The 19,107-nt window shown below is 32.7% G+C and overlaps 2 protein-coding genes across 4 annotated transcripts in view; one reads left to right on the top strand and one right to left on the bottom strand.

The window, feature by feature from the left end:
* Positions 1 to 11,850, bottom strand: part of LOC109101414 (terminal uridylyltransferase 4-like) — a 29,038-nt gene extending 17,188 nt beyond the window's left edge. Inside the window, exons 1-10 of one of the 3 annotated variants that reach the window (XM_042713635.1) lie at positions 11,639 to 11,850; positions 7,924 to 8,389; positions 6,864 to 7,000; positions 5,252 to 5,368; positions 4,364 to 4,541; positions 4,154 to 4,242; positions 4,013 to 4,064; positions 2,895 to 2,964; positions 2,673 to 2,799; positions 2,467 to 2,586 (exon numbers count right to left, since the gene is read on the bottom strand). In XM_042713635.1, the coding sequence (XP_042569569.1) occupies positions 2,467 to 2,586; positions 2,673 to 2,799; positions 2,895 to 2,964; positions 4,013 to 4,064; positions 4,154 to 4,242; positions 4,364 to 4,541; positions 5,252 to 5,368; positions 6,864 to 7,000; positions 7,924 to 8,326 (1,293 nt within the window). In that variant the 5' untranslated portion in view covers positions 8,327 to 8,389; positions 11,639 to 11,850. The remainder of the gene's footprint in view (positions 1 to 2,466; positions 2,587 to 2,672; positions 2,800 to 2,894; positions 2,965 to 4,012; positions 4,065 to 4,153; positions 4,243 to 4,363; positions 4,542 to 5,251; positions 5,369 to 6,863; positions 7,001 to 7,923; positions 8,390 to 11,638) is intronic. The other 2 variants (XM_042713638.1, XM_042713637.1) reach the window with 2 other exon arrangements.
* A 1,326-nt stretch (positions 11,851 to 13,176) lies between these two features.
* On the top strand, positions 13,177 to 18,396 carry LOC109101424 (glutathione peroxidase 7-like). Its single transcript, XM_042713639.1, has 3 exons — positions 13,177 to 13,369; positions 17,196 to 17,457; positions 18,034 to 18,396. Exons 1-3 carry the CDS (start codon positions 13,235 to 13,237, stop codon positions 18,195 to 18,197), a joined length of 561 nt encoding a protein of 186 aa, XP_042569573.1. The 5' UTR covers positions 13,177 to 13,234; the 3' UTR covers positions 18,198 to 18,396.
* The last annotated feature ends 711 nt before the right edge of the window (positions 18,397 to 19,107 follow it).

Genomic DNA, 19,107 nt, shown 5'->3' with positions numbered 1-19,107 from the left:
TATATTATAAATATGCAAAATATTAAATACTAGAGCCTGACCGATATGGTTTTTTTGGGGGCCGATGTGAATACCGATATTAGGGAGTATAAAAAAGACCGATACCGATATATCGGCCGATATTCTGTATGTGTAGGCTATATTATAGTACAGTATAGTCAAAAGATGGACAAATTTTCTATTCGTGTGTCCAAACTTTTGACTGGTACTGTATATAGAATACAGTATATAGTCTACATAAACAGAATATATATGCATAAACATTTTTTGCAATAATAATTCAAATGTGGTGATCAAACACTAATAATGATGTGACAAACATAGGCCTATAGCTAGTGGAGGCAGGGTATTTAACAATATAACAATAAACTTAATTATTTAAAATGAGTCTGACATCAGTGCACTTAACAGTAAACTTCACTTCACTTATTATAAATAACACAAATAGAACAAAATGTATTTAACCTGAATTAAGAAATTAAACAAGGTAACAGCTTTTCCAAATGTAAACATAAAAAATGAATAAATAATAATTAATATTTTTTTTCTCACAAACTCTGTGTTGTGTATTTTCTAGTAATCAAATGAACATGCAGAACATTCATATTTAAATCGTCTTTTTGCAGTTTAATATTCAAAGACACAGTATATATACATATATATGCATGTACTGACCTGTTTTTATTTATTCATCAAAAATAAGACAAATTCCATGAAATTCCGCGTTATACATTTAATTCCGTTTTTATGACTGCATCACGGAAATCATAGGGCCCTACTAGTGTGAAAAATATAAAATATTACTTGGAAAAAATTTAGTTTATAATCTAGCAATTATTGTGTGAGTGAGGAGGATCTTGCAATTATTATTATTTTTTTTTTCTTCAACTCTGTATAGTACTGTGCTGTTAGATGTATTATTTGTCTATTTAAGTCAGTTTCTTAAAACAATTTATTCTGAAAATAATAATTATTATAAAGGTATATTATTTGAATATTTAGTTTCTATTATCTTACAGTTATGTTCTTTCCCCAACACACCATAGTTTTGCGCTGTTAGATGTATAATTTATTTAAATCAATTTTTAAAAACAATTTATTCAGTAAATAATTATTATTATTTAAATACATTTTCTAATCAATTTTTACTGTCACATACAGTACAGACCAAAAGTTTGGAAACATTACTATTTTTAATGTTTTTGAAAGAAGTCTCTTCTGCTCATCAAGCCTGCATTTATTTGATCAAAAATACAGAAAAAACATTAATATTGTGAAATATTATTACAACTTAAAATAATCGTTTTCCATTTAAATATATTTAAAAAATAATTTATTGCTGTGATGCAAAGCTGAATTTTCAGCATCATTACTCCAGCCTTCAGTGTCACATGTAACATCCAGTCTATCACATGATCATTTAGAAATCATTCTAATATTCTGATTTATTATGAGTGTTGGAAACAGTTCTGCTGTCTAATATATTTGATGAATAAAAGGTTAAAAAGAACTGCATTTATTAAAAAAAAAAAAAATATATATAATAATATATATTCTAATAATATATTTTCTTTACTATCACTTTTTATCAATTTAACACATCCTTGCTGAATAAAAGTATTGATTTTATTTAAAAAAAAGAAAGAAAAAAAAAATTACTGTCCCCAAATTACTGCCCAGTAGTGTATATTGTTATTACAAAATATTTAGATTTTAAAAACATAGCTTTTTTTTTTTTTTAAAATGAAAATGAAAACAAAGCATCCCAAAAAAGAAACAAATGTTCTGGAAAAAATATTAAGCAGCAGAACTGTTTCCAACTTTGATAATGAATCATCATATTAGAATGATTTCTAAAGGATCATGTGATAATGATCCTAAAAATTCAGCTTTGCATCACAGAAATAAATGATAATTTAAAGTATAATAAATTTAAAAAACAATTATTTTAAATTGTAATAATATATCACAATATTACATTTTTTTTTCTGTATTTTTGATCAAATAAATGCAGGCTTGATGAGCAGAAGAAACTTCTTTCAAAAACACTAAAAATAGTAATGTTTCCAAACTGTTGGTCTGTACTGTATATATATAAAAAAATATCAGATAATACATTTAACAGCACAGTACTATAGTGAATGAAAAAAAAAACATAATAAAGTAAATGTTTCCCAAGTAATATTTAAAAATTAAATTGTAATATTTTACTCATCAACTAAATCACTAGTGAAAATGCTGGTTGACAAAGGGTTTTCATGAGAAGCAAATATACAGGTGAAAGTTACACACAAGTCAAATGTGCATCTCATGTGTGAATATGCTGTAACCATAATAACATAATACTACACATAATATTCTAAACGGTCTCTGGAACAGAAAACAGTAAATTTTTTAAGTCAATATATTGATTATATGCTAATTAGGAGCTATCCATTTGAGGTTCACTAGAACATGAGTTCATACCCAGTGTCCTAGATAAACGGGCAGGATGGGCTTGGCTCTCTGTTGCAGGAAGAATATGACCATCAGAGACAGCGAGTAGGATGGGATTCCTCCCTCCGCCTGACAGTCGATGTGGCACAGCTACAGATAAATACACAATCATGTTACACCACGGTGAGGATGGGTTACTGTAATGTCTGGCAATTGTGACAGCGAGTCATACGTACATTGGCCCAGTGACGGAAGGCCAGAACCAAAGGCACGAGCCTCGGCTCCAGTCTGGCCAGAGCTGCAAGGTGATTGGTGGTGAGGCACGCGACATCATTTCCTGCACTGACTTTGCACATTAACCCACTGCAGAGACAAAAAGCAACTCTTATCAGCTATGACAGGCTATTACTGATGTCTTCAAATGTTTATAAGCGTTTAATTGCCGACATTAAACCGACCTGGCCACATCTCTGCAGAAAACAACAGGGACTTTGGCATGAAAATCTGACTCCACCTCAGCAAACTCCACTGGAAACAAAAGTGAAACTCCAGTTAATCTGAGCTCTCGAAACTCAAGTCTGGCACATTTATGAGCTTTTAACTGTTACCAGTGAAGCATATTTATATATTACAAACCTTCCGATCTTAAGTCTTAAATCACTGAAATTCGTATTGTAGTGATAAAACTTTATATTTACACATTTTTGTTTTAAATAAGTTGGACTCATAGAAAATTTTGACTACTGTTTTTTTATATTTATATTTAGTAATATTTTAAAATTTAGTTATTTTTCCCATATTTGTTTTTGTGTCTAAGTTACTATATAAATATTTTATATACAAAATATTAATAGGTAAAATTTTATAATTTTTAAAAAATTTATTAAATATAAATATTAATTATAAATCCCTTTCAGTTTAATTTTCCCTTTCAGTTTAATTATTGTTATTTTTAAGTTACATACGCATTTATAATATAAAAATATTTCATGAAATATTTTATTTATATAAATAATATTAAAATGTACAATGTATAAAATGAAGTAATATTTTTACAAGATAATATAAAATAAATATAATAAATAAATTGTATTGTTTTATTTTATTATTATTTATTAGTCAAAAGTTTGTTCAACTCATTTTAAACAACTCATATTTAAATGTAAAATTGTATTTGCTATAAATAACAGATTATATATATATATATATATATATATATATATATATATATATATATATATATATATATATATATATATATATATATATATATATATATCAAGTTTTCCATGACTTTTTTTAAGTATATTAGTTGCCAAGACTATGGGAGTCCCTATCAATATATCAAATTAATTTGATTAATTACTTAATCGGCATAACCAATTAACTCAAAATATTATTTTGACAACCCCTTATTTTTGATTAAAATCTTAGCATTACATTTGATATCTATTCATCATTAGGAACCAAAAACATTTGAGTTGTATTTTTTTCAGACAACAACAAACTGATTCTCCAGTCCATTCAAACAGTGTAGGATTATAATGGTTTGTGGATGAATAAAAGCGAAACTTACCGCTGTTCTTGAGGATCTCCAGCACCTGGATCAGCACATCAGGCTGAGTCATCTGCACAACACAAACGAGTTAATAACAACACATCAAACACACCGACACGTATCCACAGAAGCGGCTCGTGAACGTTTGCTCAGACTCACAGAGGAGGGATAAGAGACGTCGATGTTGACGTCACTCGTTTTGAAGGCGAAGCGGGTGAGACAGGAGCCGTACAGACGGAGAGAGCACGCTAAGAAAGGATGAGTGAAGAATTTAAACATTCAGAGGACTGGAAGAGACTCTTTCTTGACTTTCTTTCACTTTTTTGTTTTTACTTAAGTTTAGTGCAAGCTTTCAGCCAAGCAGTGTACCTGTGAGTTGTTTGCGTATAATCCCCTCCATCCGGAGCACCACGGCTTGCCTAAGCGCAAAGTCTTCCTCTGAGATGCCATGCACTTCTGCCGCTTCCAGCACGGCCGAGTCTAGCGCCCTCAACTGGGCCGGAGAGGGAGCCGGCAGCGATCGCAACTCATTCTCCTCCTGCTTCTCCTGAAAACAAGAGGATAAACAACAACAACAGAAATGAGTCAAATCCAATACAAAATACCCAATATTTAGCTATAACAGCTTTCCTGAGAGGGTTTTAGCATGCTAACAGTGACATGCAGCATTCTTTAGCAAACCTGATAACAATTTACATAATTTCCAACATTTTTTTGTGGGAAGAAAAGTACAGCATTTCAGCGGTTTGATTCAGAGTTATCATAGTTCAATTAACTAACTAAAACCATAAAAAAAAAAAAAAATTCATTACTTAAAATAAAATATTTTATATGCCAAAGCAAAATCTCTCATTTTCATTTAGTTTAACTTGATGTACTAAATAAATATAGCTAAACTGAAATAAAATAATAAAAACTATATAGACATAAAACAAGTAAATCAAAATGGCAAAAGGCAAAAATAAATTACTAAACTTCAACAAAAATTTAAATGAAAGGAGAAAACAAAAATAAAAAAACTAAATATTAATAAATTAATAAATAATAAAAAAATAATAATTTTAGCTATTTATATGCATGTCATGTGACCGTTAATCAACAGCAGAGAACATGCGAATGTATCAATAATGACTGAAATATTAACAAACTATAAGAGGACACTTCATGCAGATATCGGCTGACATAAAAGTTTGGCAACAGAAACTAGCACAGAAAAACCTACTCTAAGCTTAAAGTCACTGTGAAAGTAGTCCTCACCATGATGTTCTTCTTGTGACGTTTCTCTTTAATGTGCTTGTGAGCACCCTGGATGTTCTCCACGTGGACTGAACACAGTTTGCATAGATACTGGAAATTCGGGTACTCCGGTGACGGCTGTGGAAATACACAACGACAGAGAAAGCAATCACTAGTGCTGTGTTTGATAGATCGATACTATGATGTATCGTCACATACTACTTGATGACACTGGTATGGATACCGCAGCAGTGGACCGCGCTTTATTTGAATATAAGAACAGCGTTTAAATGTACATGGTTTCAACAAAATAATGAAGAGGCTACAACAAGGTTTAATCTGGCCGCAGAGGAACACATATAAAAAAAAACACATGCCTGATATAAAGGGACGTAATCCCCGAAAGAGAGCTTCTCACTTGCGCAATACGGAAATATCTGCTAAATGTGTTACTTATTTTTGTCAGCCTGGCAGCTCTCTCTCTCCACTGTGGATAAAAGTGCTGGCTTTCTGAAAACACTGGTAAGCTTGCAATGATGTTTTGGTAAATGTGACCTGCCGATACCGATTTTTGCAGATTCCCGTTAGCACGTCTGTGGAGAGCATGAGAAATCAAGAGGCACTCATTGACTCAGATTTGATTAACAAGGCACTTTTCAGCATCATTCAAAAGCAAAATCAGCTCATCAGCGTGAAAACAAGCGGTCACACTTATATTGATATTCAGGACAGTTAGATCAGCATTTGAGTTAAACTAGTCAGAGAAAGTTAAAGCAAACGTGAACTAAAGAGACTCATATTTGTTTGGCACAAAATTAATCCTAAACAGCAGTAAAAATGTTAAAAAATAAAAATAAAAAATTTAAAAATTAATAATATCAAATACAAATAAATAAAAAACATAAATAATGCCATAAAACACAAATAAATCCTGAGATAAATAAACAAATAAATAAATAAACCACAAATTAATTAATAAAACATGACTAAATAAAACCATAGATAGATAAATTAAATTATAAAACCACAATTAAATATGTAAAAACATTAATAAAATCATAGATAAATAAATAAAAGAATGCACAATTAAAACTGTATACAAAAAATAGACACATATACCTGTAAATAAAACCATAAATAGGTAAATAAAAAAACTAATAATAAACCCACAAATGAATAAAAGCCCACTTAAATATTTATTTAATGTTGTATTTATGTAAGTAAATAAATAAATACTTTTAATGTGAAAGTTTCCAGCATCATTTGTTCATCACAGGAGTTAACTGTACAATAAAAAAAATATATAATAATAAAACCACAAATAAATAAAACCATAGATAAATAAAAGCATACATAAATAAAATAGTAAATAAATAAATGCATACATACTTTTTAACGTGAAAGTTACCAGCTTCATTACAATTCACAGCAATTATCTGTACACTGACAGGGCAAATAAGTTATTCTGTCAAACTAGTCTCATGTTAACTCAGTATCCATGACCTTTACATTACAAAACCTGATAGGGTTGAACTAGTCAAAATGATCTTCTGTAGTAATCAACATTATCACAAACACCGTGAGTCACAGTGAACAAACAAGCTCCTGATTAAGTGTGCAGGACGTGTCTTACCTTGAGCAGCCGGTGGATGTAGTCCCTCTGCAGTCTCTCCTCTGCCTGTCTGAGTCCCAGCTGCTGGTCAGAGGTCAGGTTTCCAAGCTCCACAACCTCTGCTGTGACCTCGCCTCTCTGTCTGCCCGCCTCCACACCTGACATTTAAAGAAACAGACACCAACAACATAACCAAAGAGATAACCACACTTTGCAGGCCTGTGCCAAAAAAAAACTAAAAAATCTTATGTGTGTGTTTATTAAATAATAATAAAATAGACACAACTTCAAGGTCGTATATACGTGATTAGACACAACTGCAGAGATTAAATTATTTCACACAATATTAAATTTACTCACTTAAAAATAACATCTGGACAGAAAAATCAAGCGTGGCGTTAGTTCTGGCAGGTCACGTGATTCAAGCTTGCATCAGCTGATCCAGGTCTACCTATGATTGATATGAGCTGCAAGCATGAAAGTGACCTGAGCGAGTACTGCTTCTCACAGCTATATTACTGACATGGACTTTTTGCCCACAAATCATCGCTGAAGTTTATAACAGTTTACACGAGATCTGGAAGGAGTAAGATATCAAGAAGGGGATCAAGCATCCACATCACAGCTGCCTATATTTCACCCGTTATTCATCTCTGAATGTCTTCACGAAGCTAAGCCAAGTGTCGTCTTTTATTCTCATTGCTTAAATCTATCAAGATATTGGCAAATAATGATTATTGTTTAAGGCTAGTTGTTCCATAACATGCTTGTTACTAGGCATGCGAAAGTTATGGATACAAATATTTGGTGTGGAGCACTTTGTATAATGGATGGATGTGCTTTATTTGACTTATTTTGGACTGTTGAACTGAAACACCCACCGCCATTATAAAGCTTGGAAAAGCCAGGATGATTTTTAATATAACTCAAATTGGATTCGTCTAAAAGAAAAAAGTCATATACACCTAGGATGGCTTGAGGGTGAGTAGCTCATGGGCTAATTTTCAATTTTGGGTGAACTATCCCTTTAACCATCTCAAATTGTCCAGATATCATTAGATTATCGATGCCTGTTTCTCACCGGGTATCTTGTCTTTAGCGGTGGTGGTGTTGTCATGTGTTGAGATCTCCTCTGCTGTGCTGGTCAGTCCATCCTTGATCGGTCCACTGTTTCGAACCGGAGTTTTGTTCTCCTGGTTTTGCTGACGGCCTTCACTCGGCTGGGGCTTCCCCTTCCCCCTCTCGCCAGAGTTAGTTCTGCCCGTCAGCCGCCGGGCTCTGCCCTTCCCCGGCTCCTGAGGGCTGCCGGTGCGGGTCCTGAAAGCACTGGGGCCGGCCTGGATCTCCTCTTTCACCCTGGGGACGGCGTCCTTGCTTCGGCTTGGGACTTTGGCGCTCTCTCGCTGGGGTTTGGAGGACGGTGTCTTGCCCCCGCTCGAGCGGGACATTTTGACCACCCTCACGGGGCTTTTGGTGTCCTCCATGCCACTCCACTGCTCTCTGGACGAGACTGAAGAAAAGCCCAAAGGGCTCTGGGTTGAAGGTTTCTGGAATGGAAACACGACAGAATCAGATTGTGGGGATGCAAAAATATTTGTGCATGTAAAGTTGGAGAAATCAGGAAGAAGCTGGCAATACTGGGAAGTGAATACTAGCTTAGTACTGGCTACATTTTGCACGTTTAATTCAATGAGTGGCATCTACACATGACCTCAGAAATATTATTATATAATTACTTGGGTTGGGAACGGAAACCCGGTGCCAATATGGCCCTGTACCCATGTAACCGGTATGAACCGAACCGAATCAGAATGCAGATTTCGGTGCCTTTTAAATGCCTGAGCAATCCGCAGACCGCAGCGCAAGTGGACTCAAACAGAAACAAACAGAATCTGTATCTGTGCGGTTCTTTGTCATAAATACAGTGTACAGAAGGTCACGAGGGAGCAATCGGTTTCCCATCTACAGTAAAGTTTTCACTCCGTTCACCGCTCATCACACCACAGCTGTTTCCTCCAGCCAAAATCTAGCCCTTAACACATATGAACACATAATTTAATTATACTTATTTAAATATACTTAATTTAATTATACTTACTTTATACATACACTACTGTGTGAAAGTCTTAGACACGTTAGTATTTTCACCCCAAAGAATGGTGTTCGGCCAGTTATTTCTATCTTTTGCTGTAGTGTGTCAGTAGGAAATATCAGTTTACATTTCCAAACATTCATTTTGCCATCAATTTTAATAATAATCTAGTGAGATTTTTGAATGCACAAGCAGTCTGACAACAGCGGTGCTCCACACAGAGATCTGATCTCACCATCATCGAATCTGTCTGTGATTACTTGAAGAAACAGATGAAACTGAGACAAACTAAATCCAGAAGAACTGTGGTCCTATCTCCAAGACACTTGAAGAAACATTCCTGTAAAGCTACCTGAAAAACAATGTGCAAGTGTACCTGGACAAAAGCTGTTTTAAATGCATTGGTTGGTCACACCAAATATCGATTTGATTTAGTTAAAATAAGTTAATTGATAAATAAAATTTATTTATGACAATATTTTTGAAAGCATACTTACTTTACAGCATATTTACACAAGTGCCTAAAACTTCTCACAGTACTGTAGCTTTGGAGGCAGGTTTCTCAAAATGTCTTGAAGACGTTGCTCACTTCTTCTGGATTTAGTTTGTCTCAGTCTTAGTTTGGATGCACTGATATTATCGGACTGATATCGGAATCGGCTGACAATGGCTTTCAATGTAAATATCGGCATCAGCCCGATATGAAAAATTAGTATGTTTTGATTTAAAGGTCAGAAGCTATGCCTTAGATGGAGAGAAAAATAAAAAAATAAAAACATGTCACTTGTAAATTAAATAATTTTATATATAGGGCAAACTGATTTATTAACGCATAATACATTCTATTTTTTAAACAAATTTTAAGCTCTAAAAGATTTTCAGAATTTTTACAACTCTTTTGCTTTAGACCATCTACAAATGTTAAATCTTAAAATAAAACGTTAGGGTTAACACTGCATCTTTCTGGGGGAAAAAAATGCAGCCATTGATATATAGTTTATTTATAGCTATTTTCAAAGCTTCAATGTACTGTCAAAAAACCTTAGTTACTTTTTATTTAATTCTAACAAATAAGTTCTTGTTAAAAACTAACCAAAACGTAAAATATTTTGCTTATAATTTCTGCACTGGAGAGACTTGGTGTTGTTTCCAAACAAAAGGAAATATATCGGTATCGGCCAAAATGAGTGGAAAAATACTAGCATATCGGATATCGGCAAAAATCCAATATCGTGCATCCCTAATTTAGACAGGTAAAGGGAGAGCCAAAAAAAGCATACAGGTATACAAACATAAAGGTAATTGCGACTTTTTCTCTCACAATTCTGGACGTTTCTTTATTGCATTCACTGTATTTATTCAGTGTAAAACTGCATATTAAAAAAAATTATTTTTAAAATAAACAATATAGTTTTAAATTGTTAAAAATGCTAAATTATAATTATTACTTTTACACAAGTATTTTGTATCTAAACAAATAGCTAAAAAATAAGTAGCTCAATGTTATTATTACATTTAGTGTATGTATTCAATGACAATATGCATATTAAAACCATATTCATAAAATAATTTTTTAATGTTTAAATGCAAAGTTATTATTAGTATTTTATACATAAACACATAGCTAAAAATAGCTAAAGATTATTATTGCATTCAATGTACTCAGTGTAGATAATATGCAAATTAAAACCACATCAATAAAATAACATTGTATTAATTTTTCAAAATGCTAATTATATAAACAGAAATATTTATAGCTAAATAAAAAAAAAACATTATACACACACACACGATTATAAAATCTTATAATTCTGACTTTTTATTGCAATTGCAAGTTTATATCTTGCAATTCTGACCTTTTTCTCATAATTGCAAGAAAGTCCAAATTTTGAGACATAACCTATGAATTGCGAGCAAAAAAATAAGAAATGAGAGATAGAAAGTTGTTACCTTTTTTTTTCAATTCATTATTTTTATTTTGTGTCAGAAAAAAAATATATATATATACTTGATATTTAGCAAATGCATTAAAGACAGATCAAATAATGAATACAATATTAAGATTACTAAAGAATAATTGCCAAGAAGGCACAATATCATCATTAATGATGCTTAATTCTTAAGAACCCAAACATGCATTTCAGTAAATACAACTACCGTCCATCCAGTAACTACATTAAATGTAACACATAATAACTATTAGCTTATTAAATTAAGGAATTACATATCATATTTAAAAAAGAATACAGAGTAAAATTTGCACCTGAAAGCAAAACTAATGCACAAATATTCAACCCCTCACCTGTTCCCAATATCAAGTTTAATGATCTGTAGGACTGAACAAACACAAAACTAGAGGTATGCAGGACCTAGTCACAAATAGAGCCCTAACATGTACCAGCACACATGTTTTATCCTAAATGTCATTGCCTCTTCCTGATTTCCTTCTAGCACTGTAAAAGGTAATTGCATGTAACCTTGCAATGATCAAACACTAGGAATGGATCATTATCTGCATACTTGCATGCTGAACACATTTGCATGCAAGTAATAAACAGTTAGAGTTGTGTTTTATTCACAAAAAGTCTTATTTTGTAGTAATTCCCCCAAACTTTTGTCAGTGTATTTACACTTAGCTCGTGCGCTGCGCTACTAAAGCCTCGCGGACCCTTTCCTCACCTGTGTATTGACTTCTCGGGCTTACCTAGATTCACTAATGTGCGGCAGATCAGCAGCACATGCTGAGAACGATCACGCGGAGCGGAGACGGTTCGCGTTAAACGCCATGTATCCCGGCGCTGATGTTGTTGTTGTTGTTGTTGTTTTCGGCCCTGCTCGAGACGCTGAGCGGACGCGCCATGTTAACTCTGCTCGCGCGCTGGATTGTGGGCCGCGTCAGTGCGGCGACGCGACGCTTCCGCGCGTCATAACTACGGTGACGCCTACGATGCGAATACTAAATTACTAAAAAATAGAAAACTTTCGTCACATCTATAATGTATAAACATTATTATTATTATTATTATTATTATTATTATTATTATTATTATTATTAACAATAATAAAAAAAAATCCAAAACTAAATAGCACTATTTAAGATATTAAATATTGAAATGCTTTTTACAATAAAATATTATGTAAAATAATAATAATAATAATAATAATAATAATAATAATAATAATAATAAAACGTTTTATTTGTTTATTTCATTCAGTGTTTGTATTCAGTGTTAATATGCATATTATTATAATATTATTATTATTATTATTACTAAATATTTTGTAGCTAAACAGCTTAAAAAGCTATTTTTTTTATTATTATTATTATTATTATTATTATTATTATTATTATTACATTCAATGTCTGCATTCAGCGTTAAAATGCATATTAAAAACCACATCTATAAAACAAAAACAGTAAAAAAAAATTCTAAATTATTATACAAAAGAAATTATAGCTAAATAAATAGCTTATTATTATTATTATTATTATTATTATTATTATTAACATTAATAAAAAATGATATATTCCAAAACTAAATAGCACTATTTTAGATATTAAATATTGAAATGATTTTTACAAAATATTATGTTAAATAATAAAAAATAATAATAAATAAATAAAAAACTTTTTATTTGTTTATTTCTTTCAGTGTTTGTATTTAGTGTTAATATGCATATAATTATTATAATTACTAAATATTTTGTAGCTAAACAGCTTCAAAAAGCTAAATAAATCATTAACATTATTATTATTATTATTATTATTATTATTATTATTATTATTGTTATTGTTATTGTTATTGTTATTATTATTATTATTATGTATTATTATTATTACATCAATGTCTGCATTCACAGTTTAAAATGATGTTAAAAACCACATCTATAAAACAGCAAACAGCTAAAAAAATAGCTAAATTATCATACAAAATTATTATTATAGCTAAATAAATAGCTAATTATTATTATTATTAATTATTATTATTATTATTATTGCATTCGATATCTGCATTTAGTATTAAAATAATATTTTAAATCTAGAAAAATAAATAACATAATATTAATTGAATAATTATTTAATTTAAATACATATTTCCAAAGATTTTATTAATACAACAGTTATAGTATGATAGTATGTAAAATGTTATATTTTTGGGATCGCTTTTATCATACGGTATCTGAAAACATAAGGAATGCGGAAGCTTGTGATTGGTTGTCTGGTCCGCGCGTCATTAAAGTTCCGCTCGTTCCGCTCACTCCTCCGTCTGCTCCATCAGAGGACTTTCACAGCTTCATTATGGGGACGATTCTAAGAGCGCTTAGTTTCCTGGCTCTATTATGTCTGGCCGAGGCCAAACAGAAAGACTTTTACTCGTTTAAGCTGGTGAACAGCAGAGGGAGGTTAGTTTCTCTGGAGAAATACAGAGGATCGGTGAGTCTCCAGAAATCAGCTCTGATGCTGCAAGCGTAAGATGCAACTAACGTGCATGTAAGAAAAACCTTTAATACTAATGTTGCACCACTGTGTGCTTTTCTCATGCATGCTTTAATGGTGTTGTAAGATTTCCTCACTTCTTGTATTGCCCTTAATAAACTAACCAGCAGTCTGGAGTTGTGCTTCATTCATTCATTCTGTGTCTACGTGGCAGTATATCTCAACTCCTGCTGTGGATTTCAACGGCATGGTTTGCTATTTATCAATAAGGGAACACTTCGGAATAACTTTCATTAATGTTAACATACATTGCAACATAATACTTCTGAGATAAGTATTGCACATGATTCGAACTTATTGATTCAGTCCAGCACCATTTTTTGTTAACTTTACAAACAAGTTATTTTAAAGTTTTACGTGCTATAATTTCTAGCATTATGGAAGGCCTCTTGCTGTACTTCACTGGTTTATTAAAAACGTAAATTATTTATGCATAAATATTTGGATGTATGGTTATATGCACAACTCATTTTGAATCACTAGGTGTCGATGTTGAATAACTTTGAAATGCTGTACTAAAAATTTCTTGAAGTCTCTCTAAACAATCAACAACCCTTTATTATATTATATTATATTATATTATATTATAATTTATTATATTATATTATATTATATTATATTATATTATATTATATTATATTAATACTGAAGACCAGTAAGTTCTGAATGTGATCTAAGGTTTTAGTTTAAATACTAGTTTCATTGATGTTGGTGTAATCAAATGGTTAATTCAGTCTTATTAAAGGAATAGTTTACTCAAAAATTTACATTTTCATAAAATTTACTCACCCTCAGGCCATACAAAATGAGTAGATTAATTTGTTTCTTCATCAAAATAGAGTTGTGGAAATGTAGCATTACGTCACTTGCTCAGAAATGGATGCTCTGCAGTGAATGGGTGCCGTCAGAATGAGAGTCCAAACAGCTGATGAAAACATCACAATAATCCACAAGTAATCCACACCACTCCAGTCCATCAGTTAACATCTATGAAGTGAAAAGCTGCATGTTTGAAAGGAACAGATCCATCATTAAGGCATTTTAAACTGTCGCTTCTGTCTAAAATATGAGACCATAATCCATATTATAAAATGGTTAGTTTCGGTCCTTGATTCTGAATGGTTGAGCCAAGTTTGAAGCTGTTGTAAATTACTCTACAAACACACAGTACACCTTTTGTTTACATTTGTGTGTTGCTCGCACAACCGTTTCTGAGGAACTACATTGTTTGGCGGAAGAACAATGTTTTTATTAATGTCACTATACTTTTTATTTTGTGAAACCTTACTACATATATGGAATAACCGTTTTATAAAACTAATAAGCCCTGTGAAGCTGTGGTTTACAGTGAATTTATAACAGCTAAGGGGGTTTTATAACGCCCCTTGTTATAAATTCACCTTAAACCAAGGCTTTTGGGGCTTATTGCTTTAATCAGAATCCACCCACATATTTGTTAAGAACTCTCTTCATCAGAATCCACCCACATATTTGTTTAGAACTGTTTTGCTTGTAAACAGTGCTTGATCTATGCAGATTTCTCTCCTGATTAAGACAAGGTGACTTTTTCACTGAAGGAAACGTTATTATGCGTTATGGACTCATATTTAAGCCGGAAGCAACAGTTTGAAGTGAGAACACCTTAATGATGAATTTGTTACTAACAAACATGCAGCTTTTCACGTCACAAGATGTTAACTGATGGACTGGAGTGGTGTGGATTACTTGTGGATTATTGTGATGTTTTCATCAGCTATTTGGACTCTCATTCTGACGGCACCCATTCACTGCAGAGGATCCACTGGTGAGCAAGTGATTTAAAGGGATAGTAAACCAAAAATGAAAGTTGCCCCATGATTTACTCACCCTCAAGCCATCCTAGATGTATGTGACATTCTTCTTTCAGATGAATACAATCTGAGTTATATTAAAAAAAACATCCTGGCTCATCTAAGCTTTATAATGGGAGTGGATGGTAGCCCAAAATTTTAATTCCAAAAAAGAGAGTGGTGTCCAGCAGATGACGTATGACGTAGGTAAACACAGTGACAAACGTGGAAATGCAGAGGAGAGAGCAAAACAAAACACCTGTCACAAATTAGTAGTACAAAACGAGGATTTGTAAAGAAAAATGTCGGAGGATTTCAGTATAAGCCAAGAGGACACTGGTTCTCCTTTGCTGTAAGCAAAACTTGTTTCTCACAAGACTAGCATATTCTCACCGGAGTTTACGCTATGCCTACTTCCTACAGCATCCACTCTATCGATGCCACTCTATCGTGAACATCCATACAACAGTTAGCAGAAATTAGAGATTAAGTTTTATAAATCATGTTAATAAATCTTGGGGTAATTTTTATTTTTGGGTGAACTAACCCTTTAATGTTACATATATCCAAATGTCGTTTGTGCAAGCACCTTATTACAACATATATTTACGTTTTAAAGTTAAGCGCCCTCTAGCGGGCATAAAAATAAAGACTGTGTCGTGTTGCATCTGTATGACTGTCATTACCAATAAAAAAGCATGTTTATTTAAATGCAGTGTGTGGACTTTTTACACCGATCTCACAGTAATTTGTACATATTTTACTAGATGGCTAATTCCTTCGAATGACCACACCTAAACCCATCCCTAAACCTACCCCTCACAGAAATCATGCTAAATCATGATTTATAATGCAATATACAGTTTATGAGCACTTGCGTTGGGATCTAACCCATGATTGCATGATTACATATCGTCGTATAACGCAATGCTCTAACTACAGGAAGAGCTACAGGAAACCCGAATTTTGGAGTACAAAACATTAATATGAAAATGCCCTGTTGCCGATAGGGGCGCAGTTGTATTATACGCTCTGATGGGTCGTATTTCAGGGATTTTGACAAAAGACCTATACGGGTGTATTGGTTGGAGGTTGGAGCTGGATACTTGTGAATTGAGCACACTTTTTACCGGACAAAACATTTTTTTTTTTTTTTTATTGTACTTCTAATATCTATCACTACCCTTAATGCACCACTCCTCCTACAACCTACTACTACTGTGATAAAATAAATCAATACAGTTGTCTTTAGTAGCTCATTACATGCAATCAGTCATCCTTATAAGTGTAGCAGTAAAGCCACCAAATGAAATGTTAATTTTAACACTAAACAATGAATACAATCATGAAGTGGTAACACAGCGGGCTTAATAGAGATGAGGTGTTTTTTAATCTGTATCAAAAGAGCTGATGTTCTAGTTCAAGGGCTGATCAGGACAGGAATCGTGTGTAGTTTATATTTATGGAAACATCACATTTACACAAGGACACGTGTACATTTAATTATCATTGAGAAGACTTAAAGAAAGTATAGAGGTAAAATAAAGACTCAAGGGCAGAGAGAGAGAGAAAGAGTCCCATTAATGACGTCAGTGGCTCTTCACTCATCCAGTGACTCAGAGCTGCTGTAGATTGGCTTTAATGGCTTCCTTTGGCTTTTAGACCATAATTGGTGTTCATGGTCACATGGATTCAAAAAGCTTCACACAGTTTAACAAACAGAGACCCTGTGCGATTATGATCATAAACCTTAAATTTGACTCAAGGACAACTTAAAGAAAAGGAAGCAGAAAGTACATTGGAGAACTGCTGAATAACAGTGTCTTCAGTATCTATCTATCTATCTATCTATCTATCTATCTATCTATCTATGCTACATAATCCTGATTGCAGTAGTCATATATGGTGTATGATGTTCTTGATTTTTCTTGTAGGTGTCTCTGGTGGTGAATGTGGCCAGTGAGTGCGGTTACACTGAGGAGCACTACAAAGACCTCCAGCAGCTGCAAAAAGACTTCGGTCCGTTTCACTTCAATGTTCTGGCCTTCCCCTGCAACCAGTTCGGCCAGCAAGAGCCCGGCAGCGATAAAGAGATCGACAGCTTTGTGCGGCGAGTCTACGGGGTTTCTTTTCCCATCTTCAGCAAGATCGCTGTGGTTGGAATAGGGGCCAATAATGCTTACAAATATCTTGTGGGTGAGTGCAACAGGTTTAATGATCACGAGGTCCCAGCTAACAAAAATATGCTCTGATAATGTTCTATGAACATTCAGTTTTTTAATGTTTTAAAAACGTTTTTTTTTTTTTTTCTTATGCAAAAAATTCCATTTAAATAACAGGAATATAAATAACATTCCACTTAATAATTTTTCCATGGCAACGTTACTTTTGAATATTTTCTGAATGATGTTTAGATAATGTTTTGAGAATGTTATTAAACACCAGATAACCTTAAACGAACATTCTATTAACAATACCGGAAGGACGTTTGTTCATAACGTTCCCTGTTAGCTGGGGTTACAGTGATATCAAAAAGTATTTAAACACTTAAAGCACTCTTCAAAATATCTGGATGTCACTGCATTAGATACAAAAATATCAAATCAAGTGCACACGAACGGTTCATGTGCAGGGTCCCCTCCTTTTGTGATGTAACAAACAAAGTGCTTGAGGAGGCATTTAATTTTCACACAAGATCACGGTCTAATGGCTTATTAATTTGACATGCTGTGCTCTCATCTAACAGCCGGTAAAACTCTCTTCTAATTTCAGAGGCGTCTCGGAAAGAGCCGACCTGGAATTTCTGGAAGTACCTCATCGACACTGATGGCAAAGTTGTTGACGCGTGGGGTCCTGAAGTCTCCGTCAAAGAAATCCGCCCACGGATAGCGGATATGGTTCGGAAGCTGATCATTAAGAGGAAAGAGGAGCTTTAGTCCTTTGAATCTTCTTCAGCTCTGAAAACTGTAGACACTCAGACCTCAGAAACAGATCTCTTTGAAGAAACACCTGCTAATTTAGGCCTATTCAAAGTATGAAGTGTGAGTTTACACTTTAAACGATCTCATCCTCTTCCCACAACTTGGTGCATTAGATTTTTTCTCTCTCCACGTTTGTAAAGAGAAGAACTGAGAACTCAAATAATAAAAGACCACTTTTATTAATAAACCATAACACTTCATACTTATACTTAATGTCTAATAGAGCGATACAAAATAATGAAATATGAGCAATATGATGAACTGATTCTGGAGTAGAAATGTTTATTTTTATACTCCTGTTATCATTTTTGTCTCTGTGATGTGTCTGAAATCTATTTTGACCCTCCATTAAAAGGTTTTTCTCACATTTCATATTTTTCTGAAGAAAAATTTGTAAAATATTATTAAAAATGATGTTTAAATATTAAACATTATTAATAAAAAAAATATCTATCTTTCTGAAAAAAAAAATGTAAGTGCTGGTGCTCAAATTGTGTGTATACAGTATGTGTAAAAATGTAATTATTGTTAAAAGTAGTGCTTAAATATTAAGAAATAATAGAAAATATGTATTTTATAATATATATTATACCTGATATATTTATCTCAAGAAAACATGAGTGGTGGTGCTTGCTTTAATGTTTATATATTAAGAATTAATAATAAAATATATCTTAATATTTATCTGACTAAAACATGAGTAGTGGTGCTTACCCATGTAAAATTAAAATGATTATTAAAATTAATGTTTAAATATTAAGGATTAATAATAATATATCTTAATATTTCTCTGACTAAAACGTGAGTGGTGGTGCTTGCCCATGTAAAATTCAAATTATTATTTAAAATGATTAAGTATTAAAAA

The sequence above is a fragment of the Cyprinus carpio genome, chromosome A23, assembly GCF_018340385.1.
Source record: "Cyprinus carpio isolate SPL01 chromosome A23, ASM1834038v1, whole genome shotgun sequence".
NCBI classification, from domain to species: domain Eukaryota; kingdom Metazoa; phylum Chordata; class Actinopteri; order Cypriniformes; family Cyprinidae; genus Cyprinus; species Cyprinus carpio.
Note: the sequence above shows the minus strand (reverse complement) of the source record. Positions and strands in the feature narration are given on the sequence as shown.

Bases quoted from the DNA above. Each gene is read 5' to 3' on its own strand.
- LOC109101424 (XM_042713639.1), top strand. From the start codon at position 13,235: ATGGGGACGATTCTAAGAGCGCTTAGTTTCCTGGCTCTATTATGTCTG. The intron at 13,370-17,195 runs GTGAGTCTCCAG...TTTTTCTTGTAG, and splicing joins TGGAGAAATACAGAGGATCG to GTGTCTCTGGTGGTGAATGT. The intron at 17,458-18,033 runs GTGAGTGCAACA...TTCTAATTTCAG, and splicing joins TGCTTACAAATATCTTGTGG to AGGCGTCTCGGAAAGAGCCG.